This window comes from Callithrix jacchus, chromosome 10 (assembly GCF_049354715.1).
Source record: "Callithrix jacchus isolate 240 chromosome 10, calJac240_pri, whole genome shotgun sequence".
NCBI lineage: Eukaryota > Metazoa > Chordata > Mammalia > Primates > Cebidae > Callithrix > Callithrix jacchus.
Window position 1 is genome coordinate 82,082,847 of NC_133511.1, and position 24,408 is coordinate 82,107,254.

At 35.5% G+C, this 24,408-nt stretch overlaps 1 protein-coding gene across 50 annotated transcripts in view; it reads right to left on the reverse strand.

Moving 5' to 3' along the window:
* The window catches only part of SOX6 (SRY-box transcription factor 6), a 705,491-nt gene that overhangs the window by 198,362 nt on the left and 482,721 nt on the right, over window positions 1–24,408 (reverse strand). For all 50 annotated transcript variants that reach the window (XM_078340670.1, XM_078340651.1, XM_078340627.1 and 47 more), the window contains 2 exons: window positions 22,058–22,230; window positions 19,143–19,211 (listed from right to left, as the gene is read on the reverse strand). In XM_078340670.1, the coding sequence (XP_078196796.1) occupies window positions 19,143–19,211; window positions 22,058–22,230 (242 nt within the window). The remainder of the gene's footprint in view (window positions 1–19,142; window positions 19,212–22,057; window positions 22,231–24,408) is intronic.

A 24,408-nucleotide genomic window follows, 5' to 3' on the forward strand; every position in this document is an offset into this window, starting at 1 on the left:
CCAACTGAAAAAAACATTATGACAACTGTTTTGAAGATGGGAAAGTACAAGTCATGTTCTAATAATTATACATAGACAAGTTTATTAACTAGCACAAAGCAAAGCTAGAAATTAGCTTACTTAGAGTAGGAATCATGTTATGGAGGGCCATGAAAATTAGGCTAAGTACCCTGAACTTTGAAAACTACGCATACATTGACACTCTCAAATGTACATTTTCAGTCCTCCTCTCTCTTCTGAATTCCAGACATGTACGTCTTACTGCTTAACATCTCCAGATGGATCTCCAATAACTATTTCAACATCACTGTTCAACACTAAACTTTTGATATTCTCCCTCCAACTTCCAGACCCTTGCTCCCTGCTGATATCTGTTCTTCTTCTTACAGCTTTTCCAATGAATGGCAGAATCTCACTGAATGTCACAACTCCATTTTTCTAGTTGCTTTGGTCAAAATCCTTGACTTTCCTCTCTCCCTTTCACTCTCATTAGCTTTACTCTTACACTGTATCTACAATTGACTTCTCATTATTTACCTGGTCCAAGTTACCAACTTTTTTTTTTTTTTGCCTAAAAAGCCTTCTCATGGCCTACCTCCTTCTACCCTTGCACGCTTCAATCTATTTGCAACACAGTAGCCAGAATAAGCCTGTCAAAACCCACCTCAGGTCACACCATTCTTTCCAATGGTCTCCCATCCCATTTAAAGACCAACGTCCTTACAATGATCTAAAAGACCCTCTCTGTGTTCTTATTTCCTACTGTTTTCCCTTTTGTTCACTCACCAAAATTACCCCTACTCCAGCCAGCCATACTGGCCCCTGAAGCACCTTAGCTAAACCTAGCAAGCTCCCATCAGCTAGCATGCACTGCTGCTTCCTCTGCCCTGGAAGAATCTTTCTCCAGATATCCATATGACATGCTTATTCCAGTCCTGTGGGTCTTATCTCAAATACTACCTTCTCCCTTAAGTACTTACCCACACACCCTATTTAAGATTGCAGTGCCTCTTTCCCACTCCCTTTCCTTCTTCCCAGATTTTTCTCCATAGCAGTTTTGTAGGGTGCAGTAATTTTACTTATCTATTTAATGTCTGCCTCCCCACAATGGAATGCAAACTTAGCAAAGCAGGGATTTTTGTAGACTGCCATATCCTCAAAGACTAGAGGAGTATCAGAACCATAAGTGCTTAATGAAAGTTTGTCAAATTAAAATCATAGTCAATAGGACACCACTAGAAACATCTGAACAGAAGAGAAACACAATGAGACGTGTACTTTAGGAAGAATACTCTGAAATAGACATATAAAGTGGAAAGGGATAAACTAAAGTTGGGGAGACAACTTAAGACTGTTTCAGCAGTTTTGGCATGACATGATGATAACTTGAATCTAACACAAGGTATTTTGAGGTAAGTTAAGAATTGGCAATTCTATAATGCATGAAGGAAAAACAGGTATCAACTACGATTTGGAGTGATATCCTTTATAAGAACAGGAAATATAAAAATAGAGGCAGGTTTATAAGGAAATTATATTGTTCATTTTGGATAACATCCTAAATAATACAGGGAAAGCAAGTTTAACCTAATTAATTCATGTCACAAATAAGGGTCCTAGAATTTTTTGTGACTCTCATTTCTGAAGACCCTACTATTTCTCATATTCGGATGAACTTCAAATCTGGAACAACTATGGCTTAGTCATTAGTTTAAGTGGTTTGGCACTTGTTCTTTCTACTAAAATATACTTTCTTATGGAAATCACAGTATTTCTGGGTAGAAAGCAAGGATGCTAAGGAAAAGCACCTGGGAGGAAATGGCTTTCACTTTTTTCTTCACCAAGTCACACAGTCACCATTTCACATTCTAAGTAAAGATACCACCCCATTTCCTTCAGAGTTAGGTCATCATGGCTATACACAAGGCTCAGACACTTTCAGAAGTTATTTATATTCTAGTAGAAATAGGCATGCAGGTGGAAATTATGGGGTTTTTTGCTACCATTGTTAATAGCATATGAAAGATCTGATTCATTCACGAAGACCACTTTGATAATGAGATGTAATCAAGTTACCAGTCAGCTGTCCAGCATTATAAATAAAATCAACAATTTCTCTGCCTTTTCTGTTATGCCACACTGAACTATCATGTACAGCAGCATATTGTTCCCATGAAATAAAACTGTTGCTTGTCTGACTTTGTGCCAAAATTCCACATTTGAGGATTTCCTAATTTATCTATATTAAAAATTCAAAATGCACACTTGTAATATCTGGGGGATGTTTAACAAATCTATTGTGGATACTCTATAACTATGTCATTTATTTTATTTCAGAGATCCATTTTTATTTTATTCTTAAAACATATAAGTTTGGAGTTGGAAGAGACCTTCATTTATAGATAATCCTTTTTTGTAAACAATTCAAATAATTGTTTGAACTGTTTACAAAACTGTTCAAAGACCTGGTACTTTCTGCTTTAAAACCATACAAAATAGATGAATCAGAAGATAATTATCGTTCACATTTAAGTAGTTCTATCCTTATAACATAATATGAAAGTTGCAGTACAAATACATTTAAATGTTCATAGATCATTACCTGCTTAAAAAGTTACTAAGCTTGGAAGGAAAACTATAGAAATGTAAGATAAATGGCTAATGAGGACTATAATACAAGTTGAAAGGGAAAATGATCAAGTTTACAAAGTCTTTTTTTAAAAATATGAGTGATGAAAGTAGAGACATACCTGTAACCTCTTACAGATGCCCCCTTTAACAATATGGATTTTCTTCTAGAAATTGAAACAAAGTAAGAATCATAGCCAAACACTCACAGAAAATGTTGAAATAAAGATTCCCTCCATATTTTAAGCAATTAATGTCTAAAGAAAGGATTCACAGTGTTGCCAAGGATGCTGCTTGGTAAACAGTTTAAATTCCTTCCACTTGAGACAGAAAAGATCCAAAGTATATCAGCCTCTCCCCTCCCCCTCTAGTGAATTAATATTCTATGATATACACCACCACTGCTGGTGGGGGGCACCTCTTTTCAATGAACAGAGATCAGCAAATGGCTATTTCACAAAAAAATAAAAATATACCCTTGTAATTTTAATGTGTGTTTGTGTTTTAAAAAAAGTGGTAGATTCATGTTAACAAACCTTCCTTAGGGAAAAAATAAAATAGTTGCTAAGCCATGGTGAGTAATTAGCCTTTTAGCATCCTCTTTCTTCAAGAATGCTTCCTCCTGTGTTGGTTCTTTTAAATAGCTCCAGTCCTGGCTGTCTTTGTTGGGCTTGGAAATTGTTCACATATGAGAGAAATTAAGCCCTCATTTAACAGAGACACATGCCTGTCAAGACCAGAGGAACAAAGACTAGTCCCTGGGGCCTGTTCAGCTCCCAGAGGCTGCCACTCATTCTGTTAGCACTGCGTACCCTTTACAGAATGTGTATAAAACCCAATAAATCATTTCATCTGCTGTGCTTAATACATGAGAACTCTAACCAGTTTTCAAAGTGTTTTCTCTTTCTTACACAACTTCACAGCTACTTAGTTTAAAAAAAAAAAAAAAAGATCTATTCTTCCCTTTTTCAGAATGCAATGACTTTTTTAGTCAAAAAGGTAATGAGAATGTCCCCAAACAGTCAGCATAAAAGAAGCAGTATCTTTTTAGATTTCTTGCCAGATACCTTTCCCACTTTTTATGGTTAATAATTAGAATACTCATTTTGTAAAGTAACAGTACATCTCTCAAATGCTTTTAAACCTAGCTTTGGAAGCTAGCCCTGGCAAAACTGAAATGGTTAAGAACCAGAATGGAACAGATTTGCTGTCCTCCTCAAATTCAATCCATTTTGCCCCATTGGAACACAAGGGCACATGTTCTCTCAAGGTGGAGATTAAAACTACTGCGTAATAACCCTTTTAACTAGGCAAGTGAAATGGTCATCTTATAAACCCAACTAAAATACCTTTTATGCATTCTCATTTCCGAAGAAAATACGGTGCTATTTTGAGAAAAGACCACATTATCATTTATGTACAAATCGACCCTATACTGTTCCCTGCCTCATTTCCCACCTATTTCTCTCCTTAAGGAAAAACATGGAAGCTATGGGAAAAGATTAAAGACCACACTTTAAAAGCCCTCCAGTTTAGACCTATTCTTATCCAAAGTAGAGTGAGGAAGGGCTGTGGGGAAATGAATTGTCCATAATTACTAAAATAAATACTTCATTTAAAAGTAAAATGCATGTTTAACCTGATTGTGTTCATGTAGAGCAAATTTACCAAGGAGTTACTCTAGCAAAAATAATCTTCCCACAGAAACAATGGGAATTCCAGGGCTGACAGCTTCAATCCTCAAGATTCTGTGAACCCCCAAACTAATAAGAAGCTGGTAGCACAAGAAACTTCACCCTGCTCAGCAGGGGGAGAAAAAGCAGATCTGGATTTGATAAATAAAACCAGATCTAGCCAATGGTTATATGGTGAAGCCCTGCAATTAATGGGGAACATAAACAGTCCAAGAAGCCAGCATTGTAGTAGTTTCTCCACAATTGGTTTCATTCATATCTAGTTAGATATTAATCAGATACACTACACAACTGGAACAAATGCTCTGTGCAAACACAGAGAACTGTGCACGTGTCTGAGAATTAAAAAAATGAAATAGAGTGCATCAGACTCTTATATTCATACTTTTGTATCCCAAATGATTTATCATTTTTTAAATAATACTTTTTTAAACCACAAATCACATCCTGCAGGCCTTAGCAAAGGCAGATGTCAGGATGTGGTAGTACAACAAAATAAATTAAATAACCCTTGAAAAAATAAAACAAAGTTTATTTATAAAAATGACATTAAGGTGAACTGCCTAATAAGAACATGGATTTGCTTAAATAAAACATTAAATGGTTCTGTTTTAGATTCATCCCTAAAGCCCTGAAAGATATTAGAATTTTAGTGAGTAATTACCCTATTTACTACAAACAAAATGGGAGGAAATCAGAAAACCATATTAAGTTCTACTACACATCAGAAATGAAATTCTCTCATTTTTTAATCTTGCAGCCCAATAAATAAATTGTCGTCGGAAAATTTATTGGGACTAGAATTTAAAACTTAACAAGTTAGAAATGAAATGGCCAAAAGGATATCTATGTCAACATTATCATTCAAGCAGGAGACCAAGTTCTGGAAAGCATAACTGAGAGTCTCCCTTCACAGCTTAAGTGTTTTCAGACTGTCTGAACCCACCTCCACACTCAGCACCACCCCCACAGTTAGACAAAGTTCTAACTACTTAACACATATTTTTTCAAATGAAAATGCAACACTTGGGGTGAAAACAAGAGAGACTAGGAAAAGGTGTTATGTGCTATATATGCCACTGACATAATACTTCAAAAGGATATGGAGTAATTTCCTGCAATTAATACCACAGCAAAGCTATAAGGATTTGTTTCCAAAAATTATGATATTTCACTTGCAACACTAAAATTAAGTTTGTGTCATTCTTTCCATTATATAGCTCTAATGTCATGAGTTTGTCATTGGCTGCAGAAATGTGTTTGCTGTAGCCTGAAAGCAGGTGTTTGCAGGCCCCCTTCCAAATATATTTTTCTAAAAATCACCCATAGTCATTATTTCATGGGCAAGCATTACAAGCCATTATAATACCCACAAAGGAAACCTGAATTTGACCTCATCATTCCAGCCCCTTCAATGGTTTGAAATGGAAACACTCTCCTAAGTGGACACAGCTTACGCTGTGGCCAAACTTGATGTTTGCCGTTGAGCTTCATAAGCAAGACTATCTCACTGCTCTCCTTTTTCTAAGGATCAGAGTCAATTCCTGTCATCTGAATCAGAGGTCAGAGTTGCAAGGAACTTCAGTGATAATCCTGACCAGTAATCCTTGTTCTAAATATATGGAAAATGAAAAGGCAGAAAAGTCATTTGCTGAAGAACATCTAGTTGCTAGCAGAACAAAGAGCAGGCAGGCATAGACATCCCAAGTTCAAGTCTAGGCTACTTTCTGCCAACTAATCTAATTATCTTTTTGTCATTGTTTTGATACTATTTTGTCTCCAACTTGGGGCTACAGACTTTACATAAGAGGGAGAAGAACAAGTGCTACTGAGAGTAGATCACTAATAATCTACACCCCTTCTTTCTTCTGGGCTTGAATTTGTGGCCTTCCAGAGCCAAACAGGACGTATTAGTCTATGGAATTTATTGTGTTCCAGGAAAAGTGGTTGGGAGGATAAGAGTTAGAAAATATGTATAGATATCAGTAAAATGGACTGAAAGCATTGACAAGATCTAGGCCTGCGTATTTTTTTTCAGCTATTTGGAGACATGTTTTCAAATTATTATTATTATCTGGAAGCTCTATTTAAACAACCAGAAATCAAATATGGCAGTCAAGTCCTAAGATTTAATTATTATATGCTATTCTAGGGGTGATCCCAGGTAAAAGTATAGATACTCAGTTCTCTTTAAAAGTAACATAATGATAGGAACAATAATAATAAATTTAATTATGAAAACAATACATTCTCTTTCAGTCCTTTTTTCAATGCCTATTTGTATGTAGCTGAGATCACGGTGTATTTACATTACTGTGTTCCAGGGTTTTTGTTTCAAACTAATATTATATTGTAAACATTAACCCAAACCATTAAAAAGTATTTATAAACATTATTCTTTATCAGTGCATGACAGCACATCACATGAACATGGCACAATAAATTTAATAATTTTCTTAATATTGAAAATCAGGGTTCTTTCAATGTACATTTAAAATTTTAGCTGAGCACAATGGCTCATACCTATGATCTCAGCATGTTGGGAGGCTGAGATAGGAGAATCACTTGATCCCAGCAGTTTGAGACCAGCCTAGGCAACAGAGTGATACTCTGTCTGTTTTTTTTAAAAAAAAGAAGAAGAAAAAAGAAAAGATTAAAAATTAACTGGTGTGGTGGCATGCACCTTTAATCCTAACTACTCGGGAGGCTGAGGTAGGGAGATCTCTTGAGCCCAGGAGTTGGAGGCTGCAATGAGTTATGATCACTGCACTCCAGCCTAGACTATCAAGAGAGACCCTCTCTCTAAAACAATAATTAAATAAAATAAATGATATAAAAATTTCCACTTTTTTCATATACAAAGCAATGTATGCTAGAAATTTTCAAAAAAAAACTAAAGAAAAAATGTCTTTGAGTAGTGAAATTATTTTTACTACTTTTCTTGCTTTAGTTTTTTAGTTTTTAAAAAACTACTTTTTAGTAATTTTTCTTTTCCAGTAGTTTCTAAAAAAACTTTTCTAGTAGTTTCTTTAAAAAGAACTAAAGAACTTTTATAGTAGGTTTTAAGAAAAACTAAAAATCCAAAGTAAGTAAAGAGCCCAACTTCATTTTTCTATATTCTGGTTTCCATTCTTGCATTATAGATATTCCAGCAATGAGCTGGAATTCTTCCAATGGTAAACCACATTTTGGCTCTATCATTGTGGATCTGATCTGGTCTACATGATCTTCTAAAACTATTCTCTGGCTAAAACCTAATGGTAAATGTTTTTAGTTGACTTTTGCCTGCCCCAGTGGACTTTTGCAGTTTTTACAAAACTACCAGATCACTTAAAGGTGTCTCTGCTCCATCTTGCTATCAAACATTAAGATCTAGAAACCAGAGTCTGCACAAAGAGTAAGGTAGAGACAAAAGCTTGGAACCAGTTTTTCCTTTTCTCAAACAGTCATTACTCATCAATAAATAAGGTAATAGCTTTCTATTATGTGTAGTTTTCTCCTCTTCATCTGCTACCAAGCTCATTCTTCTATCACTCTACCTAGGTTGATTTTGTAAAAACCCAGCCTCCAGCTATTAAATTGATTATCCTGGAGATATCATATCACTCATGGTTCTCAATGAAGTATAGTGAGGGACTGACAGCCACAGGATGAAAAAGAAAAGTCCTTTAAGACAAATACCTGAACCATCAGCTGGAAAGCCTTCCTCTCCTTAAAGTTTCAGGCTCCTCATTGCCTCCTAAAACTTCATTCAGTTATACTAATTCTAAAGTGACCTGTATTTAACTAATTCCTCCACATTAACAAATGATTTCTGCCCCATCATCTTGAGAAACAGCAACTTGAAACTTACATCTTTTATTTTACAGCAGTACATAAGGATTTTTTTCATTTTGGTAACTGGTTCCTGACTTCATCACAACTTTTGAAAAGAGTCCAAGTAATTAGGCTATCAACTAAAATGGAAATAAGTTCTCAATATTTTTTTCTATGCATAATACAACTAAAGGCTATATAAGAAGGAGCCAATTAATGACATTGTTACATTTCAAAATAAGCCCGCCCTGTTAAGAGTTCATTAGAATAGTTCATTCACCTTGTCAATATGTTCGAGCAGCAGCCAAGCCAGCAAAGCTGAGGGCCCTTTCCATTTACACTAAACCCAGCCACTCCAGAAAACTCAACAGCCGGCATTTTAAGAGAAAATCTTCCACTGAAATATACATGTGTCAAAAGTTAAGAGTCCAGACTACAACCTGACTGAGGATGGACTCTACCCTAAATTCTAACTGTGAATTCCTTAACTTTCATTGTTTGATATTACAACTTTAATATTTTCTTAAAGGATTGAGTGGTAGATAAAATTAATTCAGTCTCTTACAGAAGCTATTACACTTTTTGCATCATTTATTTGCTTTCATTTCAAACAAGTAAAAATACCTGACTGTAACATTAATAACTTTAAGTGGGAAGTTACTATATGTGAATTAAAAATGGTTATGTCAGTGCATCCCTTCAGCATTTAAAAGATATTTTTCTGTGCTATATCAAGTGTCACATAGTATATCAATTTTTATTTCCCATCTCTCAAGTCTGGTATGCATACTGTTTAACTTCTTAAATTCTAAGTATAGACATAATTCACAAAAGCAAGGCAAATGCTTGACATACAAGAAGATGGCATACATAAGATTTATATGAACAACTTTATTTTCAACAAGAAGGACTTTTGCATTTTGTGCAACTACATCACATAACTTCAACTGTGTTTAAAAAGCTATAAAATAAATTGGAAAGTTTCATTTACCATCCTTCTAACTTCACAAGCACTATGGATCTAATAGCAAAGCCCATTTTAGTCTGAGAGGTGAGAATTTGACCCTGTTTTTTGAAAATAAGCTATGCTCTCTTTTGTACAGTCTCCAAGCTGCTGTAATATTTGGTCAGCCATTTCTGAGTGCCTGACAATCCTTACTCTCCACTCACTGACAACTGAAAAAGCTCTCATTTGACGGCCAGAGAAAATTGTTGCTCTTTCTTTTCCTCTATACTATCATAGTAATAACAATTGATTATAATGTCTACACATTGATTATTCTATATTCACATCACTAATTTGTGGGTTTTAAATATGCATGTGTGTATAGATACGAACATGTGTTTACATGCACATACAGAATATGTACACGAAGTTTCTCTATTAGAAACTCTGAAATTATTCCTATACCTAGTCACACAAGAACAAAAACAACACTGATAGTGGTATATATTATACATTAAGCAATTACTAGGGGTTTTATATAATTATCTCAAAACTACTGTAAGATACTGTAATTATCTTTAGGAATTAGGAAATACAGGCTGAGAGACGTTAAGTAACCTGTCTCACAGCTAGTAAGTAACAAAACAGACCACAGCACTAACAGGTAGTGGAATTGTTATTTAAACCCTAATTTACTTGTCTCCAATACTGTGCTGTTCCGTAAAATTTTAAAATTACATATACTCTGAAATAACACATCTTATTCTCCATATCTATTGTTTATATGTAAAAATTTAGCTGAAAAGTACATTCAGAGTCATACATTTTTCATATATGTCAGGATGTAAGATTTTTTTTCTATGTCATAAAGTTTTAAAAACACTTCTTAAAAATGGGTTGATGCATAGAAACCCTAGAAGAAAACCTAGGCAATACCATTCAGGACATAGGCATGGGCAAGGACTTCATGACTAAAACACCAAAAGCAATGACAACAAAAGACAAAATAGACAAGTGTGATCTAATTAAACTAAAGAGCTTCTGCACAGCAAAACAAACTATCATCAGAGGGAACAGGCAGCAGTCTACAGAATGGGAAAAAATTTTTTGCAATCTATCCATCTGACAAAGTGCTAATATCCAGAACCTACAAGGAAATTAAACAAACTTACAAGAAAAAAATCCCCATCAAAAAGTGAGCAAAGGATATGAACAGACACTTCTCAAATGAAGACATTTCTGCGGCCAAGAAACACATGAAAAAAAAGCTCATCATCATTGATCATTAGAGAAATGCAAATAAAAACCACAATGAGATAACATCTCACACCAGTTAGAATGGCAATCACTAAAAAGTCAGGAAACGACAGATGCTGGAGAGGATGTGGAGAAATAGGAATGCCTTTACACTGTTGGTGAGAGTGTAAATTAGTTCAACCATTGTGGAAGACAGTGTGGCAATTCCTCAAGGATCTAGAACCAGAAATACCATTTGGCCCAGCAATCCCATTACTGGGTATATACCCAAAGGGTTATAAATCATCCTACTATAAAGACACAAGTACATGTATGTTTAGTGCAGCACTATTCACAATAGCAAAGACTTGGAACCAACCCAAACGCCCATCAATGACAGACTTGATAAAGAAAATGTGGCACATATACACCATGGAATTGTATGCAGCCAATAAAAAATGGAAGAGTTCATGCCTTTTGCAGGGACATGGATGAATCTGGAAACCATCATTCTCAGCAAACCAATACAAGAACAGAAAACCAAACACCACATATTCTCACTCATAAGTGATAACTGAACAGTGAGAACACATGGACACAGGGAGGGGAATATCATATACCGGGGCCTGTTGGAGAGTGGAGGGCTAAAGGAGGGACAGAATTACTAAGAAATACCTAATGTAAATGACGGGTTGATGGGTGCAGCAAACCACCATGGCACGTGTATACCTATGTAACAAACCTGCATGTTCTGCACATGTATTCTAGAACTTAAAGTATAATAAAAGAAAAATGGGTTGATGTTTGTGTCAAAATTTATTCTGCTAAGAAAGTTAAAAGCCAAATGGCATCTGAGAATTTATTTTCTAACTTTTTTGTCTTATTTTTTAAGACCATGCTTCATTTCTTTTTCATGTACCTTTTCCTAGAAACACAGACCTGCTGATATCAATACATTTTTAGCTTGCCAGTATACTCATATACAAATAAAAATCAAGTTATTAGAAAAATTAACTAAATTTATTTAAATTGTTTAAACCCTGGTTCATTAAAAGCTTCCTAGCTAGTAAGTAAAACAGCTGTAACCAAAATGAAAAGTATATTTTAACTCATCATGAATTATTTAAGCTATGTTCCAACCCTCAGGATGGATGGATGGGTAAGAGAGAGAGAGACAGAGAGAGAGAGAGAGAGAGAGAGAATTACTCAACTTAAATGTAGTTATAAGAAAATTTATTAACATTAAAGATGACTGACCCTCAATATAGTGACATCACTTTAATGCCCTCAGAAAGTAGTATAATTGGGGTCCAAAATGGCTCCCGCCAGAGGTCATGGCGCTCGCGAAGGCGAGGTCATCAGTTCAAGGCTAACCCGAGCAAACCTCATAAGCTCAAACTGATTGGCAAAAAAAAAAAAAAAAAAAAGAAAGTAGTATAATTAACCATCTAAGAGGTTCATATGTAAATACCAAAAGAGTCACCCATCCATAAACACACTTCCCATTGCACTACAAAAAGATTTCAATTATACTATTTTTATCTCTTGCCTTGTAGGTGTAGACCCACAGTTGTCCTAGTTCTAGGACAGAAAGAGTCTAGTGGCAAAATGTCTGTTTTTTCTATTTAAGGATAAAGAGAATGTAATGAGATTTTAGGTGTTAGGTATTATTAGCCACATTTTATAAACTAGGAAACTGAAATGCAGTAAGATTTATTCAGGTCGCAAAAAGGGCAAATGGAGAAAGGATCTGAAATACTAGAAAGAGTACTCCACCAGGTATCAAGAAACTTGGGTTCCCCTTGTAGCTCTGACAATATTTGTTTCTTAAGGCTGGACAAGCCTCTGGTCTATACCTCACTTTTCTTATATAAATTAAAGAAGTGGGACTAGATTAAGCAAGCCTAAAGTTTTTATATATTATAGATCAGCAAAATTTCAAAGACAAGCAGAAGTGAAGACTTATGTGTCGTTGGGAACTTTTTATTTTACCAAATAAAACTATTGTAAAACAAAGAAAGAAAGCACATACCACCTATTATAACCATTACTTCATAGAAAGGACATTTTAATTCCCCAAAAGGTAGAAAAACACAATCTCAAGGTTATTTCTAAGTATAGCTTATGATAAACTCACTATATTGTCTATTGTCTTCAACATGTATAGCTACCTATCCTCCCTCTATCCAGTTAATAAGAATCATGAGGATCTCTAGATGACGTTTTCAAGTTTAACATTCCATGAAAGTGGTGGCAGGGTAGAGGGGCAATATTTAATACAACTATTACCGTAGTACTTTTTCAAGGGTTTCCCAAATTCCATATTTAGAGAACTATCTTCATAATTTTGCCTTATCCAAGTACCTAAAATTACCTAACTACTATTTGCTTAAGATTTTAATTTGACTTTTTCTTCTGGCATAAATGAATACACTTACTTCAAAAGGAAACTTCATATAATACATCAAATAGAAAATTAAAATCACTTGTCATAAATAGAAGATAATCAGATAATCATGTAAAGAAAAATATTAAATTTATTTAAATTCTAGCTGAATGCCATATTGCATCTAAAGGCTCTGAGAATAAGATGATCTCACTATCTTTCTCTCACTCGCTCAGATATTAGCACGTAGTAGAAAAGTATTAAAGACTAGCATTAAACTGAGCCCTCAATGTCATGAGAAGGATCAAGTTAAAAAAAAAGGAAGAGAGATATTTTCCCTGGAGGATTGATTCAGTATTATGTAATGTTCAATGCTGGCCTCACCTGGAACATCTGCCCCTCTCTGCTGCACCACACTCTTGACACTGAAGAGGTAAGGCATTCTCCCACTTTAATTCCAGAAAGAAGCAGAAACATTCGTTTCCCTGAATTTTTAGTATCACTGGTTTGAGAGAGAGCTGAGGAGAACAGTGCAGTGTAAGAGACAAACACAGATGGAGAAGGGAGGGTCATGTAGAGACTGAAGTAACTGAAGGATAGTGCAGAAAAAGCTTTGAGATTCACCTTCAGGTTTTGGTCTACTGAATGAGATCTTTGCCATAAGGCCCCATTTGGAAAAGCAGGTAACTAGCTGATTCCCTAAGAGTATCTCTTGGGATCTGGTCAGTTCTCTTACTTTTAGGTGTATTCCAATGATAACAAACAATCTAGCAAGACTAATATGGAAAAACTAAATGTAGTTTTAGTTCACAAGAATTTGTAATTTTTGCTGTTACAGTCCTTGCTAGTCATAATTATAGAAGTTTTACCTATTCTTTATAATCCAGAATCTTTATTATTGAAATGTTTGAAGCAGACTATAGAGTATCTATCATTACTTTTAAAGTTAATTAGATTACATAAAAGAAATAATTAGATTTGCATTTTTATCTTGGTTTTTAAACATCCAAAGATCACAACAGCCTGCCTGTGGGCAATTAAGAACAGCATACAGCAGAGACATAGGGAGAGGAAAGAGAGTCTGTTTTTCCTGGCTAATTCATGATTGAAGATAGAATTACAAAATATTTTAAGGGCTTGCTGAAGCTGGAGGCTAATCCTAGACTTCTAAGCTTTGTTTATACCCCTCATTTCATTGCAAGGGAGTATCAGATGCATGTGCAGTGCCGATAGAAGTATCAAATTACTTTCAATGGGTTTATTTAGTCCTTTTCAGAGAATGTTGGAAGGAGATCCATTACCTGATCAATAACATACAAAAAAGGACTATGTGCTAGAGCCAAAACAGGAGGACTATAATTGCTTTTTGTTTATCAATGCTAAATACAAATAACAAAGAAATACAACCTAAGACAGAGGGACTATGTGAGACTGAAGTCAGCTTCTGACCATCCTCAGTTTTTTTATTGGCTTCTCCAGCCATCTCCAAAAGACAATAAATGGAAGGTACAGCTCTTAAAATTAGAGGTCAATTAGATACTTAACGATGAAGCATATCTTCAAATATATATCTATTATTATTATGCTAGCAAAAAATTAATTAACTAGGTCAAGTAGGCCATGAAGGCTAATGTACAAAGTAATTATTTCTGATCTTTAGACCACTACTTCACATAAAAAGGTAGTCCTTTATTCTGCTCAGCAGATACCTGAAATGCCTGTAGTTAATCATACTGAAGGAAACAAAATGTAAGGTTTATCTCCTTAAAAAGTGAGAGGACATCTAAGTTATTCTGTTTAATGGTTTAATTGTAAATATTAGCATCTTTCTGATTACCAAAAAGGAAGAAAGGATAACACACATTTAATGATAACACTCTACCACGTGGCAAACACACAGACACATAAAATATATCAATAGCACAGAGGAATATATTATAATCCAAATAAAAAACATTGCATATGAAAGATAATCATATATGCTTAAGAACAGAGTGAAACTTCAATGAAGCAATGAACACTTGGTTTGAGTAAAAGAAAATAAGCAATAGGTATTTCAGCATTTAAAATGAAAAGTTTTCAGATAAGACAAAGAATATCTGCAAAGATGCAGCAATGGCATTTAGTTCAGGCCTCTATAGACAATTTGCCATCTAACGTGCATGTTAAATGATGAGGGGAGGGCAATGAATATTGTGTATTAATCATAAAGAAAATAAAGCACTAAAAATTTCAAGTTTCACAATTATACCCAAAAAAGGCATATGTGTAAGAATTGACTAAATCATTGGCTCTTGCCCAGAAAGCCAAATGCCCAAATAAAACCCCACCCAGCCAGTCCATTCTTAAGAGACTGTTGTTCAGTTCTGAGGTGAGGACACTGCTTATATAGCTCACAATACAAGCCACTTGAATTACTCTAAAATAGGAGTCAGAAGAGACACGAATAATTGGATAATGCTATTCATACCTGTAAAAGGAAGTTTCTCACAGAGATATTTTAATGAGCTGAATTCTTTTGCAAAGACTCAGTTCAAGCTACAAAATTCCATCGTTAAATGTGTTCCTATTGACTCGCTATAGAAACCAAAGAATGTGGTGTACTGGATCCATAAACTATATATTCTCCAGATTCAAACCATGGTATGGTCAAATGAGGTTAGATGAATAAATATATGAAAAAAATCAAGAAATGAGGATTTATAAAATATTTTTTTGTTTTGCCTAGAATTGTCTTATATTTAATCATTGATGAAACAACTGTCAAATTAATTAAAAGTGAATTTTGTTTACCAGTTAGTATAACTCAGAAGTAAAATACTTCGAAATATTAGCTAAGATACTACAGTTCAATGAGTCGGAGAGGGAGGATGAAATTACTGAAGCAGTTATCTTTCTTTGGAATTTCAGCCTAAGAATCAACATTCGCAATTCCAAAGATCCGTATTTCGTGACCTATTAGTTTTGCTTTCTGTAGACTTGGTTTAAAAAAAATAATGTCTTTGTTCTGGAAATATCAAAAATACCTATTTTTTTCTGGGCTGAGAATTACTTAATATGTAAAAAACTAGAGAAATCATCATTTTTCCCAAAGCACAGAGGGATTTGAATTTACAAAGCAAACATTCTCATAAAAGACCTAATATTAAGGTGATATTTTAATATCCATTCGTAATTATTATCCTGATTTATTAAAAGGTAAAAATGGACTCATCAAAACTATAAGAACAGTTCACAAAATCATTGATCATACTTTTCTAACATGGTTTACATGACTTTAGAAGAATCTATTTAAAAGTTTAGCTCGAATTTATAAAGGCAAAATAATGTTAAAAATATATTCAAGAAACAAATATAAATAAAATTGTTCTTAACTGCACATATAAGTTCTGAATAATTGCAAATAAAATAAACATGGGAAATTTTATAATAGTATCTTAATCATGCCTTTTCCTACTTCTAATGAAAAATCTTGTTTTTCAATTTGTGGAAACCATTCAGGTTTTCATTTGTTTCCATTATAATAGGCCCAGATGTGTTCGTGTGGGGTTGTTACAAGAGGTTAGGCACTCTTCCCTTTATTTCTATTAAAGCTTGCAAATTGGGGGGGAAAAACAGTACTGATTTAGAAGTCAGCATTCTGAACTACAGAAATGATTTTGAATGCAACCACATCATATTGATGACCCATAGCCAATTGCCATGATTTAATCTTGCTGACCATATTAGCTAATAGGTTCTAGGACTCAAGATACAAAAAGAAAAAAAGTGTCAAACTTGCTTATATTGTCTCTGTATTCATCATTTGCTTTTGAAAGAGAAGTTAGGTTTTATTTTTAGTAACTTCAATCTTTTTTAATAATCTTGTTTTATCCTTTGTTCTGTTTTGTGTTCAAATGGGAAAGTGTTTCTTTTCTTGATAGAAAAAAAATGTTTGAAGCATCCCTTAAGTCTCATATTTTGCTCAAAAAGCATTTACAATGAACCCAACAATAATCTCTTTCCTAAATTTGATCAAATTTCAAAACCCATTCCCCTTCCAAAAAAAAAATGAAAGTCTGAATATCAAATACCTGTTTTGTGTCAGAGATGAATACATGTTGTGTAAGGAGTACATGATTTTCAGCATTTGAAAAATTCTTTGAATGGTGTCATATGTAGATGGTAAATACGGGCAAGATATGCCATGAAGCAATAGCTCAGGATAGAATGAACTATCAATACAGATCTTATTGCTTTCTCTTATTTTTTTTTAAATTTAATTCATATTACAATTTTATATTTCTAAAGTGAATGTAACTCTGACATTTAATATTTTTATTTTATAATTTATACTGCTAAGATCAAGTGTTGATTAGTTTAAATTTAAAAAATTTAAATGAGAAATATCCACAAATTTTAAAAGCAATTAAACTTCTATTGTATTAGAAAACTTGAAAAAAATTACTCCTATCTTCTCAAATTGATGTTTCCAAATGTTCATTCCAATGAATGTTTTAAGATCATGTTCTATAGTTTTCTGAAACATATGTAGTCACTTTTTAACTATAAAATCATATATAAGCAATACATACTAAAAATATTTTGTGAAAATATTCTAAACTGATTTGGTTGCTATTCACCTGAAGTTTTCAGTGCCACAGGAAAACATCAGTGAAGACAACCAGTCAGTACAAACAGCACTGTACTAAGAAGTAAAATATATTAGAAAAGAATAAACAAGTAAGTTATAAAGAAGTAGTAAAAACAATAATTAACTGATATAAGAACACCTCAGGGAACTTCCTCCATTTCTGCTTTACAAATAGGAGAAACACAGAGAACTAAATGGTCATGTTATTTAACACCTACTGGGTTCTTACAGAGGGATCTACAGAAAAATGTAGGAAGCCACAGGCTAAAAATCTTGACCTGAGCAGTAGGAGATACACTGAAAATTCTAATAAGGGCAGAACAAGAGAACACCTGGACAGTTACTTAATTAAGGATCTCAGCATGAGCCATAAAGGAGATATCAGGATGAGAAACTATTCCAAGATGTAATTGTAAAGGCTGACTGTCAAAAATGCTAAAGACATTTCAACTCATCTATATTTAGACTTTTTATTTTGCAACATGTATACTTGAATATGGAATATTGACTAGGACAAAAACCAACAAAAAAGTTGGCCAAGACTTCCTACTGAAAATAGCTGGACAAAAACGCCAATTAGGTCAAGGGACTGCTTCCGATACCAAATTAGTATTTTAAGTGCAGTAACTACCTGGAACATTAAGTATAATAAACAAAAATGAAGAAGGATCAAAGGTAAAATCATTGTTATTCATCAATGAGGTAGAATATTGCAGTAAACTATGACTTCATGCTATTGATATTAAAAAAAACTATGGGAGGGCATGATATTAACCTTAAGAAAAGTAATAATATAATTTAGAATATGCTGGCCCAACTACTTTGAATCATAGATTCCAGCAGATTCTCTAATAACCAAGGGAAACAAGATTCTGTGGTAGGATACAGATAACTCTGTGAATAGTATTTCTGAGAATTAATTACTAGACAGCCAGTTCCTTATTCTAGGGCTTTCTAGAAGTCACACACCTATATTCCTATTTGGAAATAGAAACCATTTTCCTTGCCTATCTCAAATAGCTATTTATTGAATTAACTATCAAGTATCTAAAAGAATGACAGAAATCAGACCATCCTCTTTCTTCCGCAGACCACTGTAATTATGATCTATATTTTTACATTGCCATAAGAAAAAGGGATTTCTACACAATGTAGAAAATCCCTTTTTCTTATGGCAATGTAAAAAATGAATAATAATTCATAATTATTCAGGAACAAGTTTTTCTTCCTTTATATACTGTAAGCTCCTTGAAGACAAACTATCATTCATTAATCTCTCTATTCCCTTCAGCATCTAGAAGTAATGCAGTTAATATTTGTTAAGGATTATTAATAGCCTTTTTTCTAGACTTTTAACAGCCTTTTTCCAAATTATTAACAGACTTTTTCCAAATTTTTCTCATAATTGGTCCAATTAGTCCTAAAAGTAAATTAAAAGTAAGCTTCTCTCTACTGTACTATTACATGGAAAAATATAAAACAGAAAGTGGTCAGTGGTAATAAAAATAGCATCTGTATACTACCTAGGAAACCATTAGGTTCCCACTACGTAGTGTTATGCAAATGGAAAAAAGAAAACAGATAAGGGTTATTTTGCTTACACATCACATCAGAGAAGAATGCTTAGACCAACACCTAGTCCACATTTCTTACATTCACTTATAGAATTGTGTACAATATCCTTGAAAACAGCCCTATTGGTGCTGTTTATAAGACAGGGGTACATCTGCAGAGTTTTAAATTTCATTTTCAAGGAGGAAAGTATCTAAGTATAATCAGATGAGAGTAATAAAATACACTGACCTGGATCTGTTGCTGCAGGAGATTAATTTTGTGCTGCTGTTGCAGAAGTTGCTGCTGTTGTCTTGCAATCTATCAGAAATAAAGTTTCATTAAGTTAAAATGAAATGCTTACACCTCTGCCATTACCTCGGGTATTTCTCCTGGTATTACAGCAATGCTTTACTGCACCTCTATGTGAAAGAGTTCCTACAAAATGAGAGAGGTTGAATAAGAAAGATGGATGAAATGAAGAATTTTTAAACAAGTGCTATCTCTCTGCTTTATCTGTAGGAAAACTACCCCTTCAATTACATTTGTGAGCTATTCACCTATATCTGCACAGGTCAGTCAGAAATCATGGGAATTTAGAAATTTAATCTTTGTAGAATATAGATAGACAATTTCTGGCTACATTTTTCTAAATGGCTTAATTTGGATGTAAAAAGTAAAATCTGTAAGCAAAGACAGGAAAAAGCTTTCTATTACTGTTTAATATGGTCTATGTTAGCAAAACCTTTCCTGATACAAAGATTTTCAGAGCTGATACATTTACAAATACTGTCAAAGGAGTGCCAAAGAACACAGCAAAAAGTAAAAACTCTTTAGCTTTTTTTGTTGTTGTTGATGCTGTATGTGATGTACAAACTATTTTTAAAAACAAATTAAGCTATAATTTAACATTTACCCATTTATCCTTTTGAGGACAATGTGTTTATATTACAATGCAGGATCCATATACAAGTTTTATATTTCCTTGTTTCATCCAACAATCAAATGCAACATCTAAACAAATTATCTGCTCTATAAAAAGAAATGTTAACCATTTAATGCACGCCCTACTGATGACTGACTAGCTCTCGGGCGGTCAAACAGCTTCCTTCGGATAACAGTGTTTACTGTGAAGTATGAGTCAGGCATCAGGCTGCTTACTGACTCAAAAGCTGAGATGCTATAGCTTGAAGTCCAGGGAGATGATCCTTAGTGAGAACAGACTCACTGCCATCCTAGGAAGCCAGAGAGAAAGCAGCCAGAGAGTACTTAGAAGAACTTCGTTTAGTGGTGCCTTTTTGTCAAAAGAGTCTTTTTTTCCTAGTTCTTCCTACTTCCAAAAGCCAGTATTCTAGAATGCATTATGTTGGAAGTGAAAATAAGTGTAGATCAGTACCCAGCTATATACTTCCCAAGCCTTTTTGATGTTCTAGCCTATGCAGGGGCTGCGGAGAGAGTGCCCAAATTATATTTTATTCAGCACAAGATGATAACATAGAAGTCTGCTTCCAAATCTTGCTTTGTGATTTCTGATGACAACTGGTTCGTATTGGAAGCCATGATAAAGTTACACCTAATGTAGATTACAGTGTGAGAAATGGAGACTACTCCTTCCCAGAGCTTTATACTTAAAAAGGAAATAGTATTTAATCAGGTTCGAATAGCCCACTCTGCTTGTGGATATTCAAATCAGAAATGTACAACTCACTCTGCAGCTCTAGGTATAGATGCTGGATCCTCTGAATATTTATTTCCTCTTAGCAAACCAGTGAAACACCACTAGGCATCTAATATTGATGGTTCCTCCTAAATGATAAAGTGCTGCATAGAAATGCATCCAAAACACCACAGTGCAATTACTATCATCCACTCTAGACGTATGGGTTTGACACAGTGAAGTATGGTACATAAGCACCATGTGGCCCAAATTCTGAATTTTATTTGCCAATCGGTTGAGCTACATGCTTGCTTCATTGAGCATGACAACCTAGTTTTAAGTGTCATTTAATTTTCATTTTGAAATATAATTACAAAGTGTTCACTGTAAGATATCACTCGTCTGCAAATGTGTCAAGATTAATTTGTGCTAGCTTATTCACAAGTGTCAATAGTTAATTACTGTGTCATCTCTGGATGGCTAAATGACATTCTAACTTCTGATTTTTTACAGTGTTCCTTTATGTTATTTTCCATTAGGGGCTGAGTCCATATTCCTACATGTGGGCAAATATTCAAGCATATAAAATACCAGACATCACAACTCATTAAAATCAACAGAGCATATATTGCTCTATATACTCCTATAAAATAGATTTAACTGAAAAGATAATTCCTGTAATAATGTCAGATTCCTAAAAACTGCACATTAATTTGGATATGTCTAATCTAAAGCATCAGGTACTACTCTACAGGATCATTGTTAGATTAATGTACTCTTAGGAGACAAGAAAAAACATTTGGGAAAGTGATTTATTTTTAAAAAATAAACATTTAAATTTTGCTTTTTTTCCTTCATTCTCACTTCTAAGTCAATCAAGTCACATACTTTTAGGAACCATGTACTAATTTGTATTCAATGACTGACCTATGCTATAAATAGTGACCATAAGATATATCATACAAACCAAGACAACTTTCACAAGTAGAAGGAGGCAGGGTATTATTACTCTAGAAAACAGGCACTAACCAGGGCTATATGGGTAAAACTGAAATGTATGGTCACCTCTTTGGACTTTAAACCTGAAGAAAATCATTGGACCAATGAGCTTAAAGATTCCCAAAGTTTTTTCTGGAACAGAACCCCCTTTTCCTGGATGAGGAAAATAAGGCCCAGAGAAAAGTCACATACTCACAGTGAAGGTACAGAGGGATTATATGTGATGTCTATCTGAGTAAGTATACCTGAGTCATTAAACAAATCCAAACCTGAAACAATGTATCGTTTTAATTATGCCCAGTTGCTATGATGCCTTTCTTCGTCCACATATTCCCTCAGTATTCTTGAAGACCCTCGATTTCCAGAAGGCTTCTTCGGTTGTTGTTGTTTTTTCTTATTTTCTTTTTATTTTTTAGGAAAGCTTACAACAAATAAGCCAATCAATGTGATTACTCTCTGAGCTTGGCACATTCCACATCTCCAGTTTGTCAGCGCCTTTTGCAGGGCTCACCTGTTCTTGCTGTTGGCGAGCAAGGTCCATTTGCTGCCGTTGTTTTTCAATTTGTGAGGCTGCCAGTTTTTTCTGTTCATCATGAGCTGCCAGAAGCTGCTCCCGTAAACTGATCAGCTGGGTAATCATGGTGGAGAGTTGCCGTTCTTTTTCTGCCAGGCTCTCAGGTGTACCTAAAATGGAAGCAAGAAGAGATCTCACAAGCTTGAGAAATACATGGACGAATCAGAGAAAGAAAAGCAGCATTTAGAAAGGGACTATCCTAAGACATTTAAAGATCTGGGACAATGACTGGAGGCCATTGTGGGTGCAGAAACACCACAGAGTAATTACAGCAGTGGAATGAATGTAGGTTCCTCACTGTTGCTGCCAAGAAAAAATATTGTCACTAGCAAAATTCTCACTCACTCTCCTCTCTTGATCTAAAATAAAGCAGACTGACCCCATTCTCTCCTTTCTGCCCCCAGTCTATCTGATCAAGCTAGAAAATCCATGATATTTAATACAAAATATCAGAAACTATAGATCATATTAATATTCTATAATCACCTCTAAGTTCAGCTACTAACAGTACCTAAGACATAGTAGACGCTTAATTAAAGTTACTTGAGGAAGATGGCGCTGTGAGAACAACCCAGGATTGGAGATCTCGTTGTGTCTGCGGAGAGGTGAGTCTCAGCTGCATTTCCAGACTGATCTTTGTTGCCCACAGAACGGGGAAATTCCCAAGTGAAGAGGAGATGCGGGACGCCAGGCAGATATTCCGCCTGGCAAAGCCGGCAGCCGGGGTGGCGGCGGCCGGCCCTACCCAGTGCTCACCACAGGGCGCGCTTGTCCGGGTGCCCCATTGAACCGGCAACCAGAGACGTGAGAGGGCTGGACTTGAGACTGAGCTAGACTTGGACAGTGGGCCAGCCCAGGGGATTGCAGGAACAGAGCGTTAGGGTTGGCTCAGTGGGACGAACAAAACCGCGATTTCAAACAAGCCCCGTGCAGACGGCCCAAGACGCTCTGAGGGGGAGGGGCGGCCACCATTACCGAGGCAACCCGCCCCAACTGAGATACACGCCCATTGCTGACGCAGCCAGCGTTGCCGAGGCAACCCGTCCCTACTGAGATACATGCCCACTGCTGACGCAGCCTGCCACTGCCGAGGCAACCCGCTACAACAGAGAGACTCCGCCACAGGGCGTGGCAGAGAACAGCAAAACAGCAGAGCCAGGGCGAGCCTCACAACAGCAGGGCGGAGCCTCGGCAGGCAAACAGTGGCTAGTCTGCGTCCTAGCTGGGCAGGACCTCGACGGACATCCAAAAATAAAGCCCAAACCCCTCAACACAGAGCATTTGAGAAAAAAAAGGGTTTTTTTAATGAGCTCTGTTGCAGCAGAATCAAACATAGCAGCCTAACAGCCCTAAATGAACAACAGAGCTCACAGCTCAGCAATTAAGCCCCTATAAAGTACAAACTGTCTCCTCAAGCAGCTCCCTGACCCCTCTATATCCAAAAGACTGACATTAGGCAGGCACCATCCTGGGACAAAGATAGCAGAAAAAGAAACTGGTAGCATCCCTCGCTGTGCCACAGCTGCTAGAGGTGCACCCCAGACAAGCAGGGTCTGAAGCGGACCTCAGCAGTCGTACAGCGAAGGGGCTAGACTGGTAGAAGGAAAACCAAGCAACAGAAATACTTCATCATCAACATTCAGGGTGTCCACTCAGAGACCCAAACGAAAAGTCAGCAACTACGCAGACGACCAGCGGACAAATCCACAAAGATGGGAAGAAACCAGTGCAAAAAGGAGGAAAACACCCGAAACCAGAACACCTCACCTCCTAGAAAGGACCAAAACTCCTCACCAGCAAGGGAACAAAGCTGGACGGAGAATGACTGCGATGAAATGACGGAATTAGACTTCAGAAGATGGATAATGAGAAACTTTTGTGAGCTAAAAGATCATGTATTAAATCAATGCAAAGAAACTAAGAACCTTGAAAAAAGATTTGAAAAAAGATTCGAGGATATGATAACAAGAATGGATAACTTAGAGAGGAATATGAATGAATTAAAGGAGCTGAAAAACACAATACGAGAACTTCGCGAAGCATGCACAAGTTTCAATAGCCGAATTGACCAAGCAGAAGAAAGAATATCTGAAGTCGAAGACCAACTCAATGAACTAAAACGAGAAACCAAGATTAGAGAAAAAAGCGCAAAAAGGAATGAACAAAGTCTCCAAGAAACGTGGGACTATGTGAAAAGACCTAACCTACGTTTGATAGGTGTACCAGAAGGGGACAAAGAGAATGAATCCAAGCTGGAAAATACTCTTCAGGACATCATCCAGGAAAAT